General features: G+C 42.0%; 1 protein-coding gene across 1 annotated transcript in view; it reads left to right on the top strand.

Annotated features, from left to right (window-relative positions):
• Window positions 1-26027, top strand: part of VSIG10L2 (V-set and immunoglobulin domain containing 10 like 2) — a 330945-nt gene that overhangs the window by 216311 nt on the left and 88607 nt on the right. Inside the window, exon 8 of the mRNA XM_086957413.1 lies at window positions 7664-7984. Coding sequence (XP_086813539.1) covers window positions 7664-7984 — 321 coding nt within the window. The remainder of the gene's footprint in view (window positions 1-7663; window positions 7985-26027) is intronic.

Here is a 26027-nt window from a genome sequence, read left to right as displayed (position 1 = left end):
TGTTGGTCTGTGTCTCAAGGAATTATTTTATTAATAGTGTTCCAACTCCTAGCTGATCCAACATCAGAAAAGGGTGTTTTGGACCTGGTGAGATTATCAATAACAAATATAATTAAATGATGGTCAGACCATATACAAGGAGTAACCACCAGGTTACTCATAGCCAGGTTGGCTGACCATGCCTGGTTGAGTATGTGCCCTTTAATATGTGTAGTTAAAGTAATGTGTTGATTGAGATTGAGCCTTGAGAGTAAATCAGTTAGTTCAGCTGAGTCAGTACCACCTGATGTTTCATTGGCCCAGTAATTAAAATCACCAATCAACAATATTTTTGCATGGTTTGTTGTTAGATGTGCTAGCTGTTCACCCAAGAACTTTGGGAACAGAGGCATGTGCTGGGGTAGCCTATAGAGTAGAACACAGACCATAGGGGCAAAATCAGATTCAAATGTGATTACTAGATTTTCTACTAATGGTAAGTCAAGAGAGGTTAGTGCTGTAAATTTAAGATCCTGGTGTATTATGGCTGCTTCTCCACCCCCCACCTTCCCCTGAGGGTGGTTGGCTTGGAGGATGTAAAAGTCACTAGGTAGAGTTGCTAAAATATCAGGGGAGGAGTCCTGTGATAACCAGGTTTCTGTTTACAACAAAATATCTGGTTTTTCAGACGCCAATAGGAGATGTATTTCCAGTTGGTGTTTTACCAGAGAGCTTTTGTTGAGATAAATAACTGATAAGGCCTGATTTTATTTCTATCCAGGAGACTAGTGCAGCTAATAAGATGGCTAGGGTATAGGAATTCGGGAAAGAATGATCTAATTTCCAATATCCGGTTCATAACCGTACTATTACGCATCAGAAGGTTAGGTGCCAAATCCTTCGAGTGGAGCAATTTCAGTTCAGTTGAAAAATAAGTTAAAAATGTAGCATAGTGACTTGCCACTTGACCCGGCTGCGGATGAATGCAGACGGGATTGCCGTGGCGTGCCCACTGCGCACATCCGCTGCGTGCATACGCTACGCTTCCGCGTTGCTACTGGCATTATTAGCCGTAGTCAGCCTTAGCTCTTTCTCCTCCTCAATGATTGGTGCCCTGAGTGGTTGTAGCACCAGGAAGTGAGCAGGGCTGATAGCATGAAGGTATTCAACTAGTGCAGTAAGTTTCCCCAAACAAATTCAAATTCAAACAGTGCAAGCAATGTAGTTTTAAGCAAGTAAAACAATGTTAAAAAAGGCTGTAAGTTTGATCAACAGAGCAACTGCACCTATCTTAGAGTGTCCTCTCTCGCGCTGCTACCAGCATTAATAGCCGTAGTCCGCCTTAGCTCCTCTCCCTCTTCGATGACTGACGCCCCGAATGGGCGTAGCACCAGGAAGTGAGCAGGGCCGATAGCGTGTAGGTATTCAACTAGCGCGGTAAGTTTCCCCAAACAATTTCAAATTCGAACAGTGCAAACAATGCAGTTTTAAGCATGTAAAACAATGTTAAAACAGGCTGTAAGTTTGATCAACAGGGCAACGGCACCTATCTTAGGGTGTCCGCTCCCGCGCTGCCACCGGCATTAATAGCCGTAGTCAGCCTTAGCTCCTCCCACTCCTCGATGATTGGCACCCCGAATGGGCGTAGCACTAAGAAGTGAGCAGGGCCGACAATACCAAGGGCTGGACATACCATTTTACATGAAGGCTCCCTCCTTTGGCTGCCTGTCGGCCCTGGTTAACAGGAAATGTTCAGGCCCAGCACATATAACGAGGCAGAAATGTAGATCCCTCTGCTGAATGTATTTTTTTTAAGTCCATTTCCAGGTTTCAGCACCTGACTGAGTCTTTCAATAAGAAACACTTATCCTTTATCAGCAGGCTATGACGTTCAAGATGGTGATGTCTACTGAAGAGCTCTGTAGCAGCTACAGGGGGCGGCACATAGGTAAATATTTCATGGTGCAGCAACTTCCTGCCAATCTAAGAAAAGGGGCATCTGCTGTTGCTTTTGGGTCCTCTGGCCTCGATGAACTGCGAGGAGTACCCTATGTTGATTGCTCTAGTACAGGTGAAACCAGAGAGGATATCTGCATGGAAAAAGTGGATAATCATCACCAGCCTTCAGTAGATGTTTCCATCTTTCCACTGATGGCAACAAGCATGTTAGTTGAGGCATTGCTGCACCAGGATTCTTTTAATGAACATTTTCTCGAGTTTGTTGACTGCTCCCTTCAGATTTGACCAGCTATAATTTACTTCACCATCATGCTATTGAAGCATTGTAAGAAGGTGTTGGGGATAATAAATGCAATGTTTTTTCCCCAGGTGCTGCAACCACTAAGATCAAACCTGAGACACCTCAGATGCAGATTTGACACTTTCGGAAGCAAAGTTAATGGCACTAACGAAACAATGCAAGAATCATACCAACAAACTAAAAAGAAATTAACATCCATGGATGGGCACATAGCTAACAAGCACTGGCAAAGCCATTAGGAATTGCTGATGTGAGCTATTGGCTTTGGCAATGTTTTGTAACCATGCTGTACAGCAGCATGGCTAAAACTAATTTTAAAAAGCTCTTAGATGCAGCCAGGGCTAATAAAAATGTTCTGAGTATATTAGCATTGGATGTATCCTAGTCCTTCTTTCAATTATTACTTTTATCAAGTAGCTGCACTGCTATAAAGCACGGCTACAAATCATTGGCAAAGTTAGTAATGCCTATGCCATACAACAGGAACAAAAGGCACTGGCAGAGCTAATATTCTTAAAGGCAAGACCTGTTAGCTTTGCCAATGCTTTTCAGGTCTTGGCACAACACCCCTGTGTTTCTGAGACACTCAGTTAATCTCCCCATGCACGAAAAAAGAAAAAAGAAATAAAATTTGGCTAAAAATCCTATTGCATAAAGAGACAATTGCGCCCATGTTTTTGTGAAAATACATTTAGAAGCAGATAACATCTGCTGTCACAATAAAAGCACATAACATCACTGTCATAGTAAACATCCATGTCAAAGGAGAAAAATGCTTATTTGAACTGTGTGGCATAGTAAACCATAGCTCTAAATGGCAACAGGTTCATTAAGACTGACATGGAAGAAGAAAAAATAAAAGTAGTACCTCAATAGCAGTGCGATGAGTGGAAGGACAGCAATCAAGCTGAAGCAATCAGTACTTGGTCCCTGCTCCAGCTGAAAAAAAACAGGATGTGAAATCAGCAGGTTCGTGCCTATTAGAAGGCTGGAAATAAGGATTACAAAGAAGCCAATGAATGTTAAAGAACATTGGGCAGGCTGCAAGCCCCTTGTTGTATATAGACTATGTTGCCAGTGGGAGTGCATGGCTTTTGCAGGCGAGACCTAAAATGAGACTGGGTTGGAGGAAGTGGATTATTGAGTCACTCCAAAGGCTGCGGTTCATAAGTACTTCGAGAATATTTTTGTGGCAAGAGTAGTCCAACTTGAGTTCAAAGTTGAACTCTTTGAGAATGCTACAAGACTATGAGGGTTCTGGGGTATCTCTCATTTGCAGTAGAATATGAGGTAAAAAACACTATGCAAAGCTTCTTGGAAATAGAAATTCCCGGTGGAGCCTCTGCAGTAAACATTGAATCCCAGAATGTAAGTTCTGAATGTGATATCCTAGGGGTATGGTGTTGAGTGGGTACCCCTGTGATGGAGGTGGGAGGCCTAGGGTAAAGGGCATATGGGCTAGATGTACTATTACACTGCTCACTGGCTGCAATTGATGACCAGCATTTTTGTAACCAGTGTGGACTTCTGACAACCAACTTTGTGCTAATGGGTCAGTACGCAAAATTCTAAATTAGACTGAGTCGCAATCCGATCTACCTCCCTAATATTTGAAAGGCATATCACAAATTCTAACTGAATCTAATTGGACACATTCAAGGATGTTGGCCTTTATGGGTCAGCAGAGCACCATGTCTGTGATTGTTTTAAATAAAGTTTGTTTTTCAATGGTGTGTGTTATCCATAAAGGAAAAGGGGCTGCATTTAAAAAAAAAAACATTTTCTTTTTCAAAAGTCTGTTTAAACAAGAGCCACTGCCTAGTTCCATTTTTTTAAATTCACAATTGGGAACTTGTTCCAAACGGCTACTAGGGGACCCCTTTTCTCTAGCGAATTTGTTTGCCCTACTTTAAATTCATCAATTTATCGATGTATTGCCACCAGATTTCTTTGCAAAATACAGACACCACTTTTACTGAACTGGCATTTGTGAGGGACAAACACAACAGGCCCCTTTCAAATAGCAATTCAGTATGGAGTTGCAAATCATTAAAAATGAAAGGCTCCTAAAATGGCAGTAGTACATGGCAAAAAACTTTTTTACATTTGTAACCAAGAATATTCAATAAAACTGACCCCTATTGGCAAAGGCTGTGGCAAGGATAAGGAATTTGTCTTTAAGGTGCCAGACAATGGACAGTGTAGCTGGAACCAAGGGCCAGATATACATATCCTAGAGTTTGTGATTACCAAATAGAGAATTTTAGCGATTCAGCATTTGGTCATCGCAAACAGAAATGTACCAACATGTCTTTAACACATTTTGTGATTCTCAGTGGGTTGATAATAGACTTACCACATAATTATTCAGGAGGTAGATCTTCGTTTGGAACCTGTTGGAGATCGCAAAACTCACAGGGCTGGTGTCCTGCTGAGGTCAGCAGACCACCTTGTCTGTGATTGTTTTAAAAAAAAAATGCAGCCTATTTTCCTTATAGAAAAATGGGATGTGTTTCAAAATATAAAATGAAATGTTTTCTTTTCATTTTCTAAGAGCAGGCAGCGGTTCGTAGGATCTCATTGATATTCATTGAGGACCACTTCCTGTTTACAAAAGTGGTACCACCTACCTGAAGTAGGTGGTAAAATGAAAATGTTTTGCAAGTTCATTTCGGTCACAAAACATTCACACTTACCATTGCGAATCGGTATTAGGAACGGATGCCCTTAACACGCCCCTTACCGAATCGCAAACCCATTTTGCGCTTCGGTAATAATTTACCGAATCACAAAATCGTGCTTTGTACATAGAAAAACACTTTTTTGCGGTCGCAGATGGACCCTTAGAAAATGTTTCTACATCTGGCCCCAAGAGTAGCAGGTTGTAACGGATCTCCTTTCCATGGTCTTCAATATATCTCAGCAGTTACCTGCAAGCTGCAGAATCGGCTTCATGGGAAGACTTGTCCAAGTCTTCTCGCAAGTTTCTTTAACAGACATTTGACAGTGAAGGGTAATCGTTTACAAACACTTGAACTCAAGTTTACTTCCTGCATTTGTGTAATTAATAATGGTGAACCTAAAGGGTTACTCAATAATATATGAATAAATACATTTCCTTCCATCTACTTACCATGAAAATAGATGGAATATTGTGGTAGTCAAAAAACTGGACATGACACTTCTGTAGAATGACATTTTTCTTGTTGATTCTGACTGACTCAAAAACATTTAGAGGGAGAAGAAGACTGTAGAAACATTACCTTTAAGCTCAAATATATTTAAGTTGTAGTGGCGTAGCTAGCCCCCTGGCCACTTGTGGCGGTCCATCTGTTTGCCGCCCCCGCAGCCGCAGTGAAGAGCGGGGGGATTTGGGGGGTGCTGGCGAGAGATTTATCCATTTGCCGCCCCCAAGGCAAACACATTAAGGAGGGGGGTTGTTATTGCTGCCCCGAGATGGTAGGTAAGAGAGGGAGAGGCCGCTGCCCCCAAAACGTCCCGTAGCTGCACCACTATTCTGTGTAAGAATAAGTACATTTTTTGAAACATATGATGTATTTTTAATGATTTTTATTTATTTTCTGTAATGATTCATGTTTGAGAAAAAAATGTTTTGAAATATATTATGAATGAATATAATTATTTATGCTGCTTAGAAAGATTGTTTTTGTCCATGGGCATACATTCACCAATGTTTTACAATTGCATTACTTTCTCGTGCTTATAGTCTTAGAGACAATTTCTATCACATGCCAAAACTGGGATTAGACCCCAGTATTCCGATATTTAAAGTCCACAGCTCTGACATTAGATCACAATAGCCTCGTTATTGGTTTGCCCCCTTCTCTTTCAAGGGTCTCCAAAAATCCTCATCTTTGTAATGCATGCAGTACTCAACCTCCATTAACTCAAGGTTGCATTCACCACAGCTGTCTCCCCATAAGAGTTTTTCGCTGCCTCCCATTGGTCTTTGCAAAAACTCCTTCCCTTAGTCTTAAAATTAAGCACGTCGAAAAGCATGTTTGGGGGGCCCAAGCGTGGCTCCCTTTGGTGTAGGCTTCTGGTTGAAGGCCCAGGGGGCACCTATGGTGCCCCCCTGTTGATCCCTGCAACTTGTGGCGCCTCTCACTGGGTGCAGGGATGAACTGCACATCCCTTTTCTCAATGGGAGGTTGTGTTTGTGACCGTAACACAAGCTCCCATTGAGCAAAGGGAGCATGCAACCAAACAGTGTTCGATCGCATTGAAATGCGTCTGTCGGGACTACCGACCGAGTATCTGTCGGTCCCAGGACCGTGTAAGTGTCGGGTGGAAGCAGTTTCCTCCGACATCAAAATAAGCCCCTTAATCTTTCATAGATTAATTCTTAGTTCATCCTAGTCTATGTATTTCTCCTTTTTCTTACCCTTTACTCATTCATGGTCTATAAGAATAGCAACCACATAACTCATACAAATGTACCTTTTGTGTTAGAAACAGGCCGTCCTATTGACAGCTTTGGTTTTCATGCTAACCAGGTGGACATCTGGGACAAGAGTCATTGTTTTCAGGTGGATCGAGGGAAACATGATTGACTTTGATTGATTCCATCTTTTTGGGAGATTTGAGAAACTCGTCCTTTATATTTACATTACAATTAGTACTACTTTTTTTTATAAAGGGGAGCAGTGGCGGCAGCAAACAATATAAGTAATAAACATACAATCTATTCATACTAGCAGTTCTGGTAGTATTCATAGAAGTAGCATCAGTACTTAGGGTACTAAATCTTGTAGTAGAATAGTTTTAATAATACTAGTAGAATAAGTTATAGCAGGTACCTGTAAAACTATTTGCAGTAGTACTTGGTATGCAAGAAGTAGTAGCTGTGGTATCAGTAGTAGTTTTAATAGTACTGATACTGATAGCAGGCATGTAAGGTAGTAAAAAATTAATAGTTCATAAAGATTTTCTATTTACACACGTAGATGTAGTGGTACTAGCAGTAGTAGAAATAGAGTGGTAGCAGTAGTAATGCTAGTACTCGATGAAGCAATCATGGCAGCAATAGTCATAGTAGTGAAGTGTTTTACTTTAAGAGTAGGAATTATTCGCTGTACTTCTTTATAGTGAATCAGATACTTTGTATTATGTTCCTTGTAATCCAAAGGGGACTGTATGAAATAAGCTTAATGTAAGAGGTCTCCTAATATTGATGCACTTGTAAGATGAAAAGCGAGTGAAGGACAATGGATACATGAGTTTGGAAGAAGAATAATTTTCTCTCTTTAAACAAATGTATACACCTTGCCTTGATTAGGGCCCATATTGTTTATTACAGCATACATATCTTATTGCTCTTTTTTCATGTTTTCTCATTACTTTTATGCTACAAGTTAAATTTACCATTGTATTTATTTTTTGTCGATTTTCCTTCTTTTTCAGAGCACCCCACACCGCCAAATGTGACGATAAGCAAACTCATGTACAGCAAACAACGAACAGAGGTGGATGTGGAATGGATGACCAAAGGCTCTGGGAACTTGACTGGGTTCATTGTGCAAAGGCAAGTGAGCAAACGCTCAGCAGGGAAAGTCACAGAAAATGGCCCCAAATTGGACAATTGGGACATCGTTATCAATGACATCGAACCTGAGATCCGCGGTCACAAGTTAGGAGGCCTGGATCCCAGTATTGTGTACGCTTTCCGGATATTAGCCGTCAACCACAGGACAACAGGCTTCCCTTCAGAGGTTAAAACGCCAGGTACTCATAAGTTAATTTTAGCCAGTGCTTTATTTGTAAAAAAAGTATGTGCCAGGGCCCTTCTCGAAAGGTCACTTAAACTTGTACAGTCCATTGCCCCTGCAGGCACTGCCAATGTCAGTTCCAACACAACTAATAACCATCAAACTCCCACAAGTGTAACAATTCAGATTATTTCAGGCCACACTTAGATATAAAAATGGCCTGGGTGGCTTATATTATCAATTTGTATGTATGTTGAATTATTAAACACTGGTGATCTGCTAACCTGAAAAATCGACAAACGAGGCTCCCATGTGGTGGACTGTCATAAGTGTCGGTGTTAAGAATTAAGTGCTGGGATCGAGCTCCGGCAAACGCTGTCTCAAATTAAGTACTGATTCTAGCTTGTGTGACTCCGTAGATGAGAAGGCAGTATATGGGTCTTCATGAGCTGTAATGAACATAGGTCTGTTGGGCTTTCAGCAGTGCTTTGAAAAGTTATAATGTATGTTATTTAGGCATTAGGGAAAGTCAGTGCTGGTATAGTGATCAAGCCTTTAATTGACCCTGCGTGAAAATGTGTAGGGCAACTCAGGGAAGGGACCCTCCCTCTCCTCTGCTAATAGGAGGTACTTCATTTAACCTTAATACTACAAAAAGAGAATTAGGTGAGATGGAGGAAGAAGAGTTAGAATGAACGTAATTATGGTTTTAGGACAGAAACGAGTGTCCCAAAAGGACTCTTTCTCCTTTGTGAATCAGTTATGATCACACACCATTGATGAGTTCCTTTGAAGCTTTTTCACCTTGCAAAATGCAAAATGGTTTTACTAAATGAAATAAGCCATTTTGGAATTGCAAACTCTCCAATTTTGCGGAACACTTGGTTTCTGATCGCAACATAGCTTTGTATATCTGGCCCTTATGACTCGATATGCTAAGACAGAGGTCACAAAAAGTAGTAGCAAACTGCACACCAAGTTTTTGTGACCGATGTACTAATAGATAACTTCACAAAATCTTCAATCTCGTGGGGATGGTGGCATACAAGAAACAGCAGACAACTATCTATATGGATGCTTTCCCAAACAGAACATTTCCTTTTTAAAGCATTCCATGAACCTTTACTGTTTTTTTCATTAAAAAAAAGGTTACCTGTTTGGTCATTGATTGAGGGGAGCAAGTGTTGGTAACTGTAGCTTTTATGACCACTCTTAATTGCTACCCAAAAGTAATCGTAAAACCCACGTTGCAAGTTGGAAATGCTTTTATGACTTGAAAAATTAATATAGCACGTAGAAAAAATCCACTTTGTGATCACAAACCATATGATTTTGTAAACTGCAGAGTTTTCGATCACAAAATGTTTTTATACCGATGGCCCTTAGTCTCTTAACTGGAACATTACTGTGTTATACAATGCCAAAATCTGTGCTATACAAAGAAAGTTTAGATATTATAGAATTGTCTAGTGGAAAGTAGCAGCTTTGCTATATGCAAATGGCTGGTCCATACTAGTAATACAAACGAGTACGACCACAATGAAAAATCATTGCACTTCAGCTTTACTGTGTTCACAATAGCTTGCAAATACATACCGAAAAGCTAACAATATTAGTATTTGGAAAAAAGAAAGATTGATTACAGTTTGTGGTTGTCTGACTGTAAGTTAGATGTGGCGCGGCTCTACAAATTTTCGGGGATACTATTTTCAAATAATTTACCATGATGTGAACACTAGAATACTATGAAATCTGTGGTGCTAGAAGCCCTGCTGAAATCCTCTAATATGATGCTCAATATAGTGACTTTGTTGCAACTCCCAATAACTCAAGAATTAGTGATTATTTTATTATTTATCTAGGGAATCTGAATCCAATATAAGAACTGAAATGTTAAAATGTAGGCTTGAGGTACACCCCAGCTGGCAGTATACAGGTGCAGTACCTAAAATTCAAAGTAATAACGGATGATGTTTCTGTAATTCAAATATATCTTGTTTCTGTGGGACTTTTTGTTGTATTGCCTAATGTTTTGAGATAAAAGACAGAAATAACTAAGTTAAGTATTCCAATAGATGATGCCAATAATCAATCATCTGCCTTAGAATTATTAGGTAAAATTGAATTTTTTATGTGGTTTAAATTTTTTTTTATATATTTAAAAGCTTCTTTATTACTGTGCGCTATGGCCTATTTTAGCAGACTTACAGCTCAGGTAAACATTCAGCATCATGTGTCTTTCACACACCACAGCACATAAATTACAACCATACTCAGACTAAACACACAGGTACTTTGCATACACATTCAACACCAACAGCAGCATCCACATATTACTCCCTTGAGCACAAACTACCATCACAAACAATCCAACGTATGCTAATCAATGCATGCTCAGAAGACATTTATGCTGCTGACATAGTCCACATCATCAGACAACACATCCTAGACCTGCTGTTCATCTATTTCTCCCACCCCCTACACAGGCCCGGACTGGCCGTTGTGGGCACCGGGCAATCCCCCGGTGCGTCGCAAGGGTGGGGGCCGGTTTTGGGCCCTTGGGGGCCGTTTTTGTTACAGGGCTGTATTTGCAGCGTTGCTGCAAAAACGGCCCTGTAACAAAATCGGCCGAAAACCGGCCCCGGCAAAGAGCTCGGCGGCACCTCCAGCCCCCCCAGTGGGGAGGGGACCCGGCCAAGCACTTTGCCAGGGCCGGTTTTGGTTCCCAGCCCCTACACTCTTACTGGCCTAGCAATACCTGGGTCATTATAGTTTCCAACCTGCCACTCTTCTTCTCAGTATCCCAGAAAGCATTTTTTCATCTGATATGCAAATGCCCACCTGCAAATCCAACAAGGACTTTATAAAATAAATCTGAAACCTCTTCACCTCTAACTCAATTCAGCACAGGCAACCAAACCTACATTCCTTTGAGACTTTAATGAACTTTGAGACAACAGCACAAAGACAATGAAGAGCTTGCGCCACACATTTCTCAATATTCTGAGCATCATGCAGCATGTCTTCAAACCAACCCACTCAAAATGCAACACACTCAATTCCATTACCTCAGCATCACGCCTAGTGGTCTGTAATGCTCCAGACTGCAGAACTGTATGGACCACTTTGATATCACTTTCTTCAGTTGTTATACCACACCTCTGCTTTTGCTCAACAAAACATTAAGGGGGTCATTAGGATGGCGGATGGACGGTAGAGGGACCGTCCGCATGGGCAGCGGCAGTCCCTCCATGCAAATTAGGATGTGACTGCCTCCCTGGCGGTCACATCCCGCATCTTTAACCTTGCGGCGGGTGCTGCTTGAAGCAGCACCCGCCGCAAGGTTAAAGATGCAAGGTTAAAAATGCATGTATTGCATTTAAAGCACAAAGCGGGAGGCACCACGCGCTGGCTTCGGCCGGCCCGGAGGATGCGGAATCACCGCAATCCTAATCCTTCAAAGTGCTCCGCATGGGAGCTTTCATAAAACAAATAATGTACCTATCTAACTCCCTCCAAAAAATTTCATATGCCAATGCACTGCTTGGCATCTACATTACAACCATGAAAAACCTAGTTGAATGCCCTTGTCCACTAAAAACGTGTTCATGCAAACCTACTACCACTGCACCTAGTACACCCAAGAACTCTCTAAAAAATAACTTTCGATACACTGAGAAGAAAGTAAATGGAAAGGGACTAATCTCTCAGCTGGCTTCATCCATTTCAAAAAACACCACACTCTGCACCACAATCAAAGTCACCTTTTCCTGGTCCTTGACCAACGAAGCTGCAAAAGAAGCAAAATACTCTTTAAAGCCATTACACACTGCATACCAGAACCCACAAAAGTTGCATACCCGAACCCAAAATTCCACAATTAGTTGAAAAATGCAATCATTAAGTGGCTGAGAACATCAACTAAAACAGATCTCATAAGTACAACTTGATGCAGTCATCAGCTCATGATCCCCATCCCTCTGACTTCAGATGGTCTGGCTTCAATCTCGTACTGCATGGAATTCATCACCATTGTTAGCCTACTCAAGGTCACTTCATATGACTATACCATTCTACCCTCATCCATTTTTTATTTGTTTCATAAAGATGCCCTCACAGCGCCTCATTTGAAAGATTTAATTTTGTCCCATAACCCCAAAGTAGACCTTATAGAGAAAATTATTGAAAAAGCAGTCTCCACGCAGCTCAACAAGAACAATATTTTAAGGACTACCAAACTGTCTCAATACCATGGTGTAGTATGGAAACTGATACTTTTGAATCGGTCAGCAACCAACGCATCAATGACAAAAATTATATTACTAGTCTGATCTTGCTCAACGTCTCTGAAGCCTTCAGCACAGTCAACCAACAGCACTGATCAGCACCCTGCAAACAAATATGGCCTACTCTGACACAGCCCTACATTGTCTCACCTTCTGGCTCAATAACTGACATCAAGTGACGTCAACTTGTGAATAAAGGGTGTGCAAGATCCTAGTAACTCCCTATGTCCTCTGGAGTGCTCCAGTGATCCCTTCCCTTTCCCATCATTTTGAGCTTCAGATTGGAACTTCTCAGAGTCTTACTCACTGACACCATGAAAACTTATCAGTATGCTGACAACATTCAGATCTACCTTAAAGTCACCTTGAGAAATGACAGTCAACAGTTCAAAATCTGCCTGGAGCTAACCCAGAATTTGATGATAACTGCCTACATAAAGCTAAACCTCAAAAAGTCGAAGTTATTTGCCATCACTACCAAGCAATCACAGATCAAGCTTGGTTATTCAACATGAGCTCCCATGAATTCACCCCTTAGGTGACAAGCAATGCAAATTCACTGGGAATCATCCAAGACAACAACTTCACCTATGAAGAACACATCACCAAGAAAACCAAAGACAACATGAAATCCCGCTGAAAAAAAGTGTAAATCTTCCTTACAAAAATCATGTCTTAAAACAGATATGCAAACCTGTTCCCACACCTGAATTAAGGCTACAACACCTGAATTAAGACTACGATCTACCAACAGCCTACCTGAAACCAATCTGGCACCACTCAAAATCAGCATACCTTATAGAACAAATGCCATCAAGGATTTAAAGACATTTTACCACATCACCCCAACATGGAAGGAACAGCATCAGCTTTCCCTCCAGGACTGCGTCATCCTGAAGAGCAGTTAAATAACCTAAAGATTGAATTCCGGGATTTGCTCTCCTCTTTGTAACCTGAGGTCTGTTTACTTACCAGTGGTGGCTGGCACAGATCCGGAGTTGGAGGGGGGAGGGGTGGGTTGTAAAGGAAATAAAAACCTACGTTCTCGCCACATCTCGCTGCGTCTCACGACTGCCACCACCGTCGTCTCGGAAACAGGAACAGAGCAACCAGGAAGCACCCAGGCACCCTGAGCCAATCACAACAATGCAATGCTGCATTGTGATTGTTCTGAGCGCCGGCGCTCAGTTGGGGACCGCGGGCCTGGGTATGTTCTGCACCCAGGATGTAATGCAGCCTGCGTGGAGAACATGCAAAGTGCGCATGGCTGTTTGGCCGGCCCTAGACAGCTGGCCAAACATTCATGTGAATGTTGGGAGGGCCAACCGCTCCTCCCCTATCCTGATCTGTCAGCAGAACAGCCCCACCCGGCCCGCAAATCTGCAGCAGAAAGGCGAAAATAAAGAGTTATCATCATTTTGTTTGTACTTTATTTATACTGCTTAAAAGCAGTGGTTGTGCTCTTCTGCCTTAGCAGAGGAGTCACTACTGTTACTTACTGAAACCTGGTTAAGTTCCTCTACCTTTACTAGCTATTACAGTGGCCCTCCCAGATAATTATTGGATGCTTATACTGGACATGGAGGCCAGAACAGGCAGCAATAGCTACTTTTTAAAGCTCACTCATAGACACTCTCCATGAGGAACGGCCTAAGATTTGTGTTTTTATGCTCAAACTATCCCCCAAGTACTGTTGGAGAGGGGCTTTGTGTACCGTCCTCCAGGGTGCAAACAGAAGTTCAGTCAGTGCCTTACAGAATACATTGAAACCCATGTTCTGACATCTCAGAAATTCCTCTTGTTGGGTGACTTTAATTATCATGGTGAAGATTCTCTAAATATGGATGTTACACAGCTTATTTCTGATCAAACCTTGATTGCTTTGCATAAGAAAGTGTATGGACCTACTCATGTTTTGTGACATACATTAGATTTAACCGCATGCGCGCTACCGGGTTTTCCGGCTGCGCGCTGAAAATTCGAAAATCGCGCGTTACGTGACAAAGCCAGCTCGTCATGCGCGCAGCGCAGGTAACGCCCATGACGAGCTGGCTTTGGCACCAGCACTGAAGGGGTTAATATTTACTCATTCTGGACTCCTCCGCTGAAGAATATGAGTTCACTGCCACATCTGTACACCTAGACACTGATCAAACGCTACTAGAATGTCATACTGCCTTAGATGTGGCATTTGACAAGGTAGCCCCTCTTAAACCTGGCCCTGTTTCTAAACACAGATCCCATGATTTCTGGTATACAACAGAATTGAAAGCAGAGAAAGCCTCCTGCAAAAAACTGGAGAAAACATGGCGCCCAATCAATACCATACCTGATAAAGAAGCCTATAGTGCGTCTTTCACATCATACCATCATAATATCAAAAGAGCTCAGAGGTTTTATATCTCTAATCAAATTAGACAGGCCTGCAACTCTTCCAAAGAGTTATTTAATGTAGTTAACGCATTAGTAAACCCCTGCGCTTGTTCCCAGGAAATACCCACGACACAAGCTCTATGTGATTCACTGGCTAATCACTTTGAAGAAAAATTCAAGGCCATTTATCAGAGCTTCTCTAGCAAATCTGATCAGGTATGCAAGGAGACTAATTCCAACTTTTCTTCTTCTGAATGAGCCACTAGCTTAAGCAAGTGTAATGCTTTCTCACCTGAGTTAATTCAGAAAGCCCTCACCTTAGCGAAATCTGAATCTTCTCTGGACATTTGTCCTCCTTGGATCTCTGTTGCTCTATCCAATCATATTGTCGCTGCTATATGTTCACAATTCAATTTAATAGTGAGCTCTGGTAAACTTCCCTTGGTTTGGATAGCAGCTCAGGTGACATCTATTCAAAAGAAGGACAAAGTAGTTTACCTATGGATCTTACCAACTATCGACCTATCTCACTGCTTTCTTTATTGGGGAAGCTGCTGTAAGGGAAAATTAATAAACAACTTAAGGAGTAAATTGAGGTCAATAAGATTCTGGATCCGTCGCAGTCTGTGTTCTGATCTTTTCACAATATAGAGACAGCCTTGGTAGCCGTCACTGACCATATAAGATGCTCCCTTGACGCCAATATTCCATCTTTGCTTGTGCTGTTGGACTTGTCTATGGCATTTGACACAGTGTCACAGCTTAGGCTGATTTGAAGGCACCAAGAGATTATTGGAATCCAGGGCACAGTGCTCCAATGGTTTGGTGATTTTCTCATCAACAGAATACAGACTATCATCTTGGTTTCTTTTGAATCCTGCACCATGAAGCTGGACAACTGGGTGCCGCAGGGCTCCTGTTTTAGCCCCATGCTTTTTAACATCAATGTTGCCCCCCTGCCCCCCACCCGGGTCAAGTTAAGAAAAGTTTTGTGATTTGATGTATGATGATATGCAGCTAATAATATTTTTTGATAAGAATCTGACCATAGCTTCTCAGCCGGGATGAAAGCAATTGCCACCCGGATGGCAGAGAACTGCCTCCAGCTGAATTCTGGTAAAATTGAGATTATGCTATTCGGCAAGGCCCAGAAGCTTTGGGCGTCTGATTGGTGGCCCTCAGTACTTGTAATGGCAAGCCCAAAAAACGGTAAAAACTTGGTGTCTGTTTGGACCATGCCATCGTAATGAAATAGCAGGTTTTGTCTATCATCGGCACCTGCTTCCACACAATGATCTTGCTGAGGAGAGTTTTCCCTTTCCATCCACTTTCACTGAGGAAAACAATGGTGCAGGCTCTGGTTTTTAATCAACTAGACTACTGCAATTCATTGTTGGGTTCTGCAAATGATACACGGTTGTCTAAATTACAATTGGTGCAGAACACCACTGCCCATCTTATCCACAATCTTCAATCTGGGGCCGCTGCTGCTCCTCTCCTACATTCACTCCATTAACTACTGGTCCGTAAAAGGATAGTCTTTAAAATGTGTTTCTTAACTCACAACTCTTTGATAGGGTGTGGCCCTAACTGCCTATCTTCAACACTCACTATCGCCCAGCTAGACATTTAAGATCTAGCGACAAAGCTTGCTGTTCTGTGGGTCAGAAAGTCACTTACAGGCGAGAGGTCTTTCTCTAACCTAGCCCCTCTATACTGGATCCAGGTACTTTTTCATCTGCGATTGTGCATTGACGATTTTAAATTCAGGAACCTACTTAAGACAGTGCTGTTCTAATTGTAACATATTCTGCTTTCCCTGAGTTTAATGATTTGCCCCAAGATACCCTTCTTGCATGATTCCTGCACAATCTAAATTAAAGTAACATAACATAAAGGGAAGTCATTCCTGCGTACTTGACCATGAATCTTGCGACCTCCGATATGATGAGGATTATGAATCCGAAACCGGTCCCAGGATGCTTGTTTACGGTCCAGGGAAGACATTGCTTGGCAGTTCGGGCTGGACTGTTCCCATGAGGCACGGGGTCAGACTGATTTGCATATGGTCAGCTGATGAGGATTATGAATCCAAAACCGGTCCCAGAATGCTTGTTTCCGGTCCAGGGAAGACATGGCTTGGCAGTTCGGGCTGGACTGTTCCAATGAGACACGGGGTCAGACTGATTTGCATATGGCCATGTCTGAACTGGGGTGGCTGAGTGAGCTAAAGAATGGTGATGGATTAAACCCAGATCAGTTGACTGGGGGTGAGTGTTTGATTTGCTCAAACACTCCGTCCATCATCCCCTTTTGTATCGCTTTGTTCGCCCTAAATTGGCAGGGTATGCTCAGACGTGAGTCCCTTGCTCACTTGGCCACTGGATTCAAGATAGCCTGGCTGATGAGGATTATGAATCCGAAACCGGTCCCAGGATGCTTGTTTCCGGTCCAGGGAAGACATGGCTTGGCAGTTCGGGCTGGACTGTTTCCATGAGGCACGGGGTCAGACTGATTTGCATATGGTCATGTCTGAACTGGGGTGGCTGAGTGAGCTAAAGAATGGTTATGGATTAAACCCAGATCAGTTGACTGGGGGTGAGTGTTTGATTTGCTCAAACGCTCCGTCCATCATCCCCTTGTGTATCACCTCCAATAGACAACACTAACCCAAGAGCAGGAAGATTGCCGGCTGGAAGAAACCAAGAAAGCAAGCAATAGCAGTTCTCAAATACAATTTTTAGACATGAAAAGTCGAAAAAATACACTTCCCATTTCTTAATATCATATTAAACTCTGTGTTACCACAAACATAATATTCTACAGACACTTCTCTTGGCATTGCTGTTAAGCGGCATGATTTTCCATGTGTCATTAGGGCAGTGAATGAGGCAGGATTCTACTATCATTCTTCAGAAAGAGCTCATTGCTACCACATTGCACACAGTTGCGTTTACTCTCAGGCAAATGTTATTGTCTTCTATCACATGAAGAACTGGGTAAAAAATGAAATGGCGCCTCAGATTGACGGGACATCAATATAAAAATTAGGGTTTTCCTACAGTCTCTTGATTGAAATAATGTATTTAGATACACCTACAAATCCTATGAATTTTGGATTTATGGATATTATGACCAGATGTAAAAATTGTCATGACCAGTTTATCCATAGAATTTCTCTCGAATCTCAGCTGAAGGCAATCAGTAACAAAAATCATGTAATATAATACAAATTGCAAACTGACGTACAATTTGCAGAGGTTTAATATGTGACAACAGCAGCATCTTAATTATGTAGCGGTTCATACGGTAGTTCGACTATTTCTAAGTACAGTAGATAACATTTGATCCTATTCATCAATTTAATGAAGCTCAGTTTTCTTGTGAGTGAAGGAAAGATTTTAGCTGAGTTTGTCTTCCCCGTAATTTGAACCCATGACCAGCAGATTCTAGTGGATGCCATTTAAGAGCTGTTAACTCAGAAAGCCATCTTACCATACTTTATACAAAATTAACCATGCAAAATACAACAATTAAAAGTGGTATATAAATCAAGAACCTTAATTAATTAACAATGAATTTGAGATAAAGAAATCCTTAAAGTTGGTCGCCTACCTTAGTTGGGTTTATTGACTGTCTTCTGCCATTCGTGAATGAAATGACAACTTTCCCTGTAACTGGCATAGATGATAGGTTCCTGCTATTGGTATGATCAAAACTTCCTGTTCTGAATGTGTGAAAGGATAAAGTCCAGGCATTATTGAGTAAGGGGACACCACCATGACGTATTTGGGTGAAATGTCAACTTACCTGCATGACTTGAGTGTACACCTTACTCCATATCATCAAGGACACTGTTTCCAGTCCTGAACTTTGGACCTAGAAACTATTTTTATCTAGGATGTCATTCTAATTAGTTCAGTGGAAACTAAACAAGACTACAACATCCATAATGCGTTAAGCTGGCACACAAAAGCCCAGGTCGGGAAAAAGTAACCGTAATGACATGGAGTGAAGTGGTCACTCTAGGCGTGACTGAATAAGGTATTATAAAATGGTGAAAGGGTTGTAACATCCATGCAGAAACCTCTTAATGCAGTAGCATCCTGTCTGTTCTAGCAAACATGTGGTGATACCAATGGTCAATGTCAATGGTAGTCAGTGCCAAAGGAAAGGCTCTGCATTTCATTGCTTTCAGACTCATCAATTGCATTTATCAACAGATTTATTCTCACTGATTCAATACTGACTGGAGGCACTGAACCTTGTACTAGACTTTCACATAGGTAATTAAAAAGCGGTCAGGTTGGCTGCATGGAAGGGAGAAGGAGGACCTGATTTCAGATCACAAGAAAAGGGGGTAGGGGATTTAAAGGGATACCAGCGGGTATTAAATACTTGTGAAAATGTAAACAATTCTACAATACTAGCAGACACAATGTAGTTGATAACATTATCCTCCCTTAATAACAGAGGTTTATGCCGATGCACCACAAGCAACTATTCATTCCATATTAAATTTGACAATAGTGAGAGTTACACTATATTGCCTTATTCAGAATGTTTATTGTATATACAAAGGTCAACACGTTTTGCGGTTTCTACTATTGCTTCTTCAGGGCATTCTGATTATTCCAATCGCATAAACATGAGCTTGTGCATACAAATGGGGAATTTTTTTTAAACACACTCAAAAGTGTCAATCCTTATTAGTCGATTTTGTGCTAGCAATGCCTTCAAAGAAATGTAATGTGATATATGCGGTACCTGAAGTCAGGTGCGTCGTCCAGCATGATAATCCTTTGGTTGTTGAGTAAGAGACACAATGTGGAATGTGGATGAGATAATGATCTTCCGTTAACACTGCCACATCCCACTTATTATTTTGACACCATACCGGCCTACCACCATTGGGATTTCGGCTTTGCTTTCAGTTTTCAGTGACACGCTTGCTCATCATGCTGTTGCCACTATGGGCAGAAACCGGATATTTACTCAGTATCGACCTAGAAACATGGTTAGAATGCATTCTTGAGAGTGCCTATGAGCCTTGCTAATTTCTCCGGTACTAGTCCCTGTGGATAAATATATAGGCTTCTCTGATTCCCTTTCGCCTACAGTGACATATTTAGGATTTACTCTGTCTTTATCTCTTTCCCTAACATCAAAAACATAGAGATGCTATCAATTTTTACCACCACACTTTTGAAAACATAACTTTTTCAGTTGCCTGACCAAGTAGGAATGGCAGCCCATGCTTTCTTTATCTCCTTTTTAGACTTTGGAATTGCTATACTAGAGTATCACAACCCTTGCTCATCAAAGCCAAGGCCAGACTACACTCAGATGACACTCTTTTCTTCAACAAGATCATCCCATCACAACAGTTTACACTGGCTGCCAATGGAAGCCAGACCCAGATTTAAAATTGAACACCTTGACTTTGAAGCCCTTTATAAGAACAAGCCTTTACATCAAGACAATCTTCTTAATATCTCGGAAAAACAAAGAAGCAAACATTTTCCTTAGTACTTTTAGCACCACAATTCAGAACTGTCCAAGCTCAAAGCCCACTCTTTCATCGGTTTACCAACTGCCTTCTGGGACTGTTTTCCAACTGGTTAACAGAGGAAACCTTCTCTAGTCTCACTTAGGTGACATTTAAAATCTCACCTTTTCCAGTTATCCTTGAAATATGAATGGCATGCTATTTTTCTTATGTAATACTTACTTCTTTTAATCCAGCTCCTTACTAATGTGGATTATGTGTACTTTGTGCCAATGCGACGTTTCCTAATACTTTTGTTAGTGCAGAGGCAGTAGATGTGACTGTCAAATAAATACATCAATAAATGCATTAATAAATAGTTATAATGTTGCTAACTGATAGAAATCCCTAAACTGAATTTAGAACTAATTGGAATTTGCCTCTTTGGTCAAATGCCCGATATGGATACAATTATTTGCTCCTGCCATTTTGGGGTGGAGCCAAATAATACCATAGTCTGACAATTAACTTTTGAAATGATGTCTATGTTATTTCAGTCTGATAGGGATTATACAGATGTTCTTTTTAATGCCTGGGATAGTATTATTAAGCGGAATTTTCTGATACTAATTAATGATACATGTGTGGCAGTGAATTCACAAATACTAACAATATATCACTAAATCAACTGTCTCTTGTGGAATAACTTGAATTCAGAACCATTATGAACACCTCCTCACTAACTAACAGTTATGAATAACCCACCACTAAACTGATAAGTATGTTGGTCTTCCCTTACCTCACCTCACACCGATTTCACTCTGTTTAGTTTCATTTTCGTAATTTTTGGTTCTTCCAATTAAGGAAGAAGCATTTCTGTGAAATGGCAAAACTCTTAGAATTAATTCATTGCACAATCAAGCAAAGGCATCGTGATGCTCAAACTGATGACCAAATGAAAGCCCGTCGGGAACCCAATACATGGCTCACACAAGAGACCTTAAAGATACATTTTTGCTCTTTGGGGGAAAACAATTTGAATGATCGAATGGAGATATTTCCAATGGGGACAAATACATTTTGGATCTTGTCTTTTTGGGCCTAGCAAATGCTTATAACACGTACAATCTGAGACATAATACAGAAAATCTTGCTATATACTCTCAGAACTATCTGTTCAGGTAGTTCTCTGGTAATCCAAACCAATGAAATAGGTGGACGACGTCTAGAAATCAGGAACCTTGAGGAAGTCACTTGATGTGACGAAACATGTGTCGGCTGTTGCGCATTTGGATCAAGACCACAAAGCTACAAATACCTTTCATGAACAGTCTCTTCAATGCTATACTTATTTTAGGGACAATGGTTCTTTTTCGGTCTTGTTTGAAAACTATAATGTCATACATAATGTTTTTCTAAATTAAAAATAACATTTTTTGTATGAATCCAAATCTGTCTGTCGCCAGTGATATATTGATACTATTCAATGCGATTTGCTTTGGTTACATATAAGCACAAATAGGGTCTTTACTTTTGAGTGCCGGGATATCTGTATATTATAGAACACTGTATATCTGCAGCTTGACTCAGTGCAAGAGGACGGGCATGATATTAGTCAATAGTATGGGAAATTCTTTGTTACTCATGAGAAATTGCAAATAGAAAGTAATTTTTGGTCTGAATAGGGCGGAGGGAAAAAATGGTGGTTCAAAGACCTATGGGAGCTGTCAGAAGGCCTATCTTGAGATACATTTTGCATCAGAACATTGTTATACACCAATCACTATGGAAAGCTTATTTATGAGGTTTACTTGTTACAAAAAAACTGTCTGTTTCTTTTCACATGGTTAAGAAAAAGGTTTCAGTCCAACTGCTTCATTTGTAAAAGTAAGCGTGCTACTGTCTGAAGTTATTCTCAGAAGCCCACGGGCGTAGCAATTAAGCATTGGCATGCAGAATACCAAGGCTGTGTTGCCCAAAATCAACCTCATGTCTATCTTTTTAATTAACTACCAGACACACCCTGCCCCTTTATCTCCCTGTTGCAGGTTCCTGCTTTCTCCCTTTCTAACGGTTGTGCCGTCTTTCTCTTGCTCTATCTTTCCGATCTGTTTGTTTTTCCCCTTTCAGGCTTGGTAAATATCTTTTTTTTTTTTTTTACCGTTTTTATTGTCATTTTCTCCAAACTGAACCATGCAGTCATTTCTACCGTAAAGTACATTATGCATTTCCCCCCACTCCCGCCGCCCTCTCCCAACCTTTACCCACAATAAGGCATACAATTTACATATAAAGGTGAGCACCAGACGAGTTCTCGATAACAGCACCAGTGGTGCCATTCTTAGGGAGTCTCTTTGTCCTCCAATATGGGCCTCTCGCAGTGAACCCTTACAGTCCGGCATCCAGTCCGTGGTAGTTTCGCCATTTCCCCCACACTTTTCTAAACTTCCTGGGACACCCCCTTGCCTTATATGTAACCCTCTCAGCTGCCATATACATATCTAGGCCTCCCCTCCACTCCTCTAGACGTGGTAGCACAGGTGCCCCCCAGTAGTTCGCAATATCCCTCTTAGCCACAACTAAAGCTAGCACCATAAAGGTCAGCAGGGGGCGCGGGAGGTCCACATCAATTGTCATGCCCAACAAAGCCAACTTGGGGTCGACCTGTAATGGAATCTCTAGTACAGCAGACAGTTCCGTGAAAATATCCGACCAGTACCCCTGTATTTTAGTGCACGACCACAAGACATGAAAGAAGTCCCCCCTGGGGTCCTGACATCGCAGGCAACTGACATCATCCGTCTTTCCCATCTTCTGAAGCTTCACCCTGTCAAAGTAGGTTCTATGTAGCACGTTAAATTGGATTAGGCGGAGTCTAGATTTAACTGCCACCTCCCTAGGATGTGTTAAGACCAGTTCCCAGTCTATGTCTTCCATGCCTCCCACGTCCGCCTCCCATAATTGTCGTAGTCTGGCCAGGTCCCCTAACACGTTGTTCGTGAGGGTCTTATAGGTCAGAGATACCGCCTTCTGCTGGATGTGTTCCTGTAGAAGCCTGCCTTCAAGAGGGGCGAATTCTGCCAAATCTGCAGTGTCAATTTTCTGGGCTCCCCACGCATGTTGTAATCTAGTGTATTTGTATCACTGTGTGGGGTGTAGGCCGAACTCCGTGGCAAGCGCCGTGAATGTTTTCAGTTGCCCTTTGGCAAGGATATCTCCCAATGTGGAGATCCCTATGGCGTCCCACCCACTGTATCCCGTCAGTTTGTGGAGCTCCGCTAGCCACGTGCAGTGCCAGATTGGTGTTTGTTTCGTCGGCTTCCCGTCCCACCCCATACGTTTCGTGGACGCCTTCCAGGCTTGAATAGTGATTTCAGTTGCAGGTAGCAGACGTTTCCGCCCCTGTCCCCCATAGAGATAGGAAAGAATGTGTCTGGGTGCTAGCTTGTGACGCTCTAGTGCGTAGGAGGGGTGATCTGCCTGCGCATGTATCCATTCGTTTATCGGGGCCAAATGTTCCGCCCAATAATGTGCTTCCAGATTCGGGAGTGAGATTCCCCCGCTATATTGATGCCTCTGTAGGGTGGTCAGAGCCACCCTAGGTTGCTTGCCTAGCCATATAAAGGCACGTAGGTCCGCATGTATCTTGGGGAAGACTTTTGGGGGGAGGGGGTAGTACTCATTTTGGAGGGCGTACAAGTACTTGGGGAGAATGATCGTTTTATACATGGCCGCTCAGCCTAGGATGGTAAGCGGGAGCAATCTCCAGCGGTCCATGTCTGCAATGGAGTTAACCATTATACGCTCAATGTTACGGGTGTATGAGATATGTCTATCCAAGGAGGCTTGGTAAATATCTGATGCAGAAAAATAAGTGCCAGTCCCCAAAAAGCACTGTTGGTAGCCCCCACCTGGCAGCTCCTAGCTCAAATTAAGCAGTGGTCTGTCCCGGTTCCCAAGAGAACTGCAAAGTTCATCGTCTATAATTGCTGGGCCCTTTCATTTGCCACGTTGTTCTAGCTGCACAGGTCTGTCTCCTGGCAATGAAACCTCAAAATTAATATAATACAACCAGAAATTGTGTGTCTTTCCTCGATTCTCATTGAATAAGCCAGTCTGGAACCTCCACCATCCCTTCTTTGAATTTTTTGGGGTGCAGTCCTCTGCAAGCCGAGTGCCCCCCTTTTTTGTGCCTCCTTCAACTTGGCGATCATGTTACAAGTGAGCCATATCACCTTCTACTGAGTTTTTAAAGAATAATTCCCACTCTTGCTTTAAGCCACAGCTCGGATCTAGAACTGTAGTAAATGAGTTTTGCTCCTTCCTCCCTCCACCCTCCAAGGTGCATTAGAAAACAGCCTCCAACACTTGCCTTAGGTCATGTTTATATACTGTAACATGACCTAAGGCAAGTTTTGGAGGCTGATGAGTATTGTTATTTCTCCCCTCACATTGGGTCCATCTATGTCCTCCGTCTACTGATCAGACTGGCCTTCCTTTACTAGCTCTATTGGCTTTCCACCAGCAACCCCGCTTTCCTAGTAGCTCCAGCCAAGTTGCACTGCCCTCTTTTGCCACTCATCTCAATAGGCTATTGGGATTCTGCTTGGTTTCCTACTTCTTCAGTCACTCTCTTTTTTCCTGACATCTCCACTTCTGCCCACATCATGTGTTTCCCCTCCTTTTCTACTGATTGTATGAGTTCTACTTCCTGTATCAACCTGGAAGTACACTCCCAGTGCATAGCCTGTCCTCTGTGCACCACTATGTTGGAAGGGTTGTAGCTCTTCTTTATGCTCCTTACCACAAACATGGAATACAAAAAGTAGGAAAACAAGTAGAAGAACTATACATAAAAATAACTCTTTCCTGTAGAAGTGGTGATGCTAATTAATTGTTTTGCCAAGGGTTGGCAAAGTTTGTTGTGTTACCAATTTATGATACCTTGGGATTAACATATATTCCAGAAATTAATCATAACGACTTTCACCAGTAATATCTGACAAATCTCCATAATAATTCACATTGTCTGTCTCATCTTTTGAGACCGAACATAATTTTTCCAATTACATAATTTTCTGAAAGCATCTTTCAGCACCAAAACAAAAAGTGCACACATTATCACTTTGATATAATTAGTGTTTCTTGCGTGTAAGTTTTTCACTGGATGGAGCGATATGTTTAGATCTCATGTGGGGATTCTGACTGAGTAGAGCGATTGAATGAGTTTGACATTGTTTCTTTCAAAAGGAAAATCTCTTTTTACTTCACATTATCACGGCCAAAAATCATTAGATAATCCCCTGATTGAATGTATTCTCCCTCAGTAGTGGCGGCTGGTAAGTTTTGGAGGGGGGTGGACGGGACACACTCACATGCACACATATCCATAACTTTCACACCAATGCATTCACACACATGCACGCACACACACAAACACATCTATTCACAACACTCTTCACCAAACATTCATACATACACGCACACCCCAGACCTTAATTTAAAAGAAGAGTACACACTTACCTGCAGCCAGCTCTGCCTCGGAGGTTCCAGGAGTCTTGGGACTGATGCCTTCCCTCATTGGCTGACCTTCAGCCAATGAGGGCAGGCAGCAGTTCCAACGTCATCACAGAATGGGATAGGGTCAGTGAGACTACTGACCCCACCCCACTCTGTGATGAACTGTCACTGACTGGCACTCGACCCTGGGCGCTTCAGGGCTTAAAACTGAAGCACCCAGGTGCGAGGCAAGCAGTGACGCTACCCTTCATCACTGAGGGGAGGGCCTCAGGGACCTTTGCTGAGCTGAGGACCTCACGCCCAAAGAGCTGTGACTTCTTCAGCCCATCAAAAGGTCAGCTCAGGAAGCCAGGAACTTGTGCATTACCACATGTCTGGCTCCTGGCTGCCTG

This window comes from Lissotriton vulgaris, chromosome 2_1, assembly GCF_964263255.1.
Source record: "Lissotriton vulgaris chromosome 2_1, aLisVul1.2, whole genome shotgun sequence".
Classification (NCBI taxonomy): domain Eukaryota; kingdom Metazoa; phylum Chordata; class Amphibia; order Caudata; family Salamandridae; genus Lissotriton; species Lissotriton vulgaris.
Note: the sequence above shows the minus strand (reverse complement) of the source record. Positions and strands in the feature narration are given on the sequence as shown.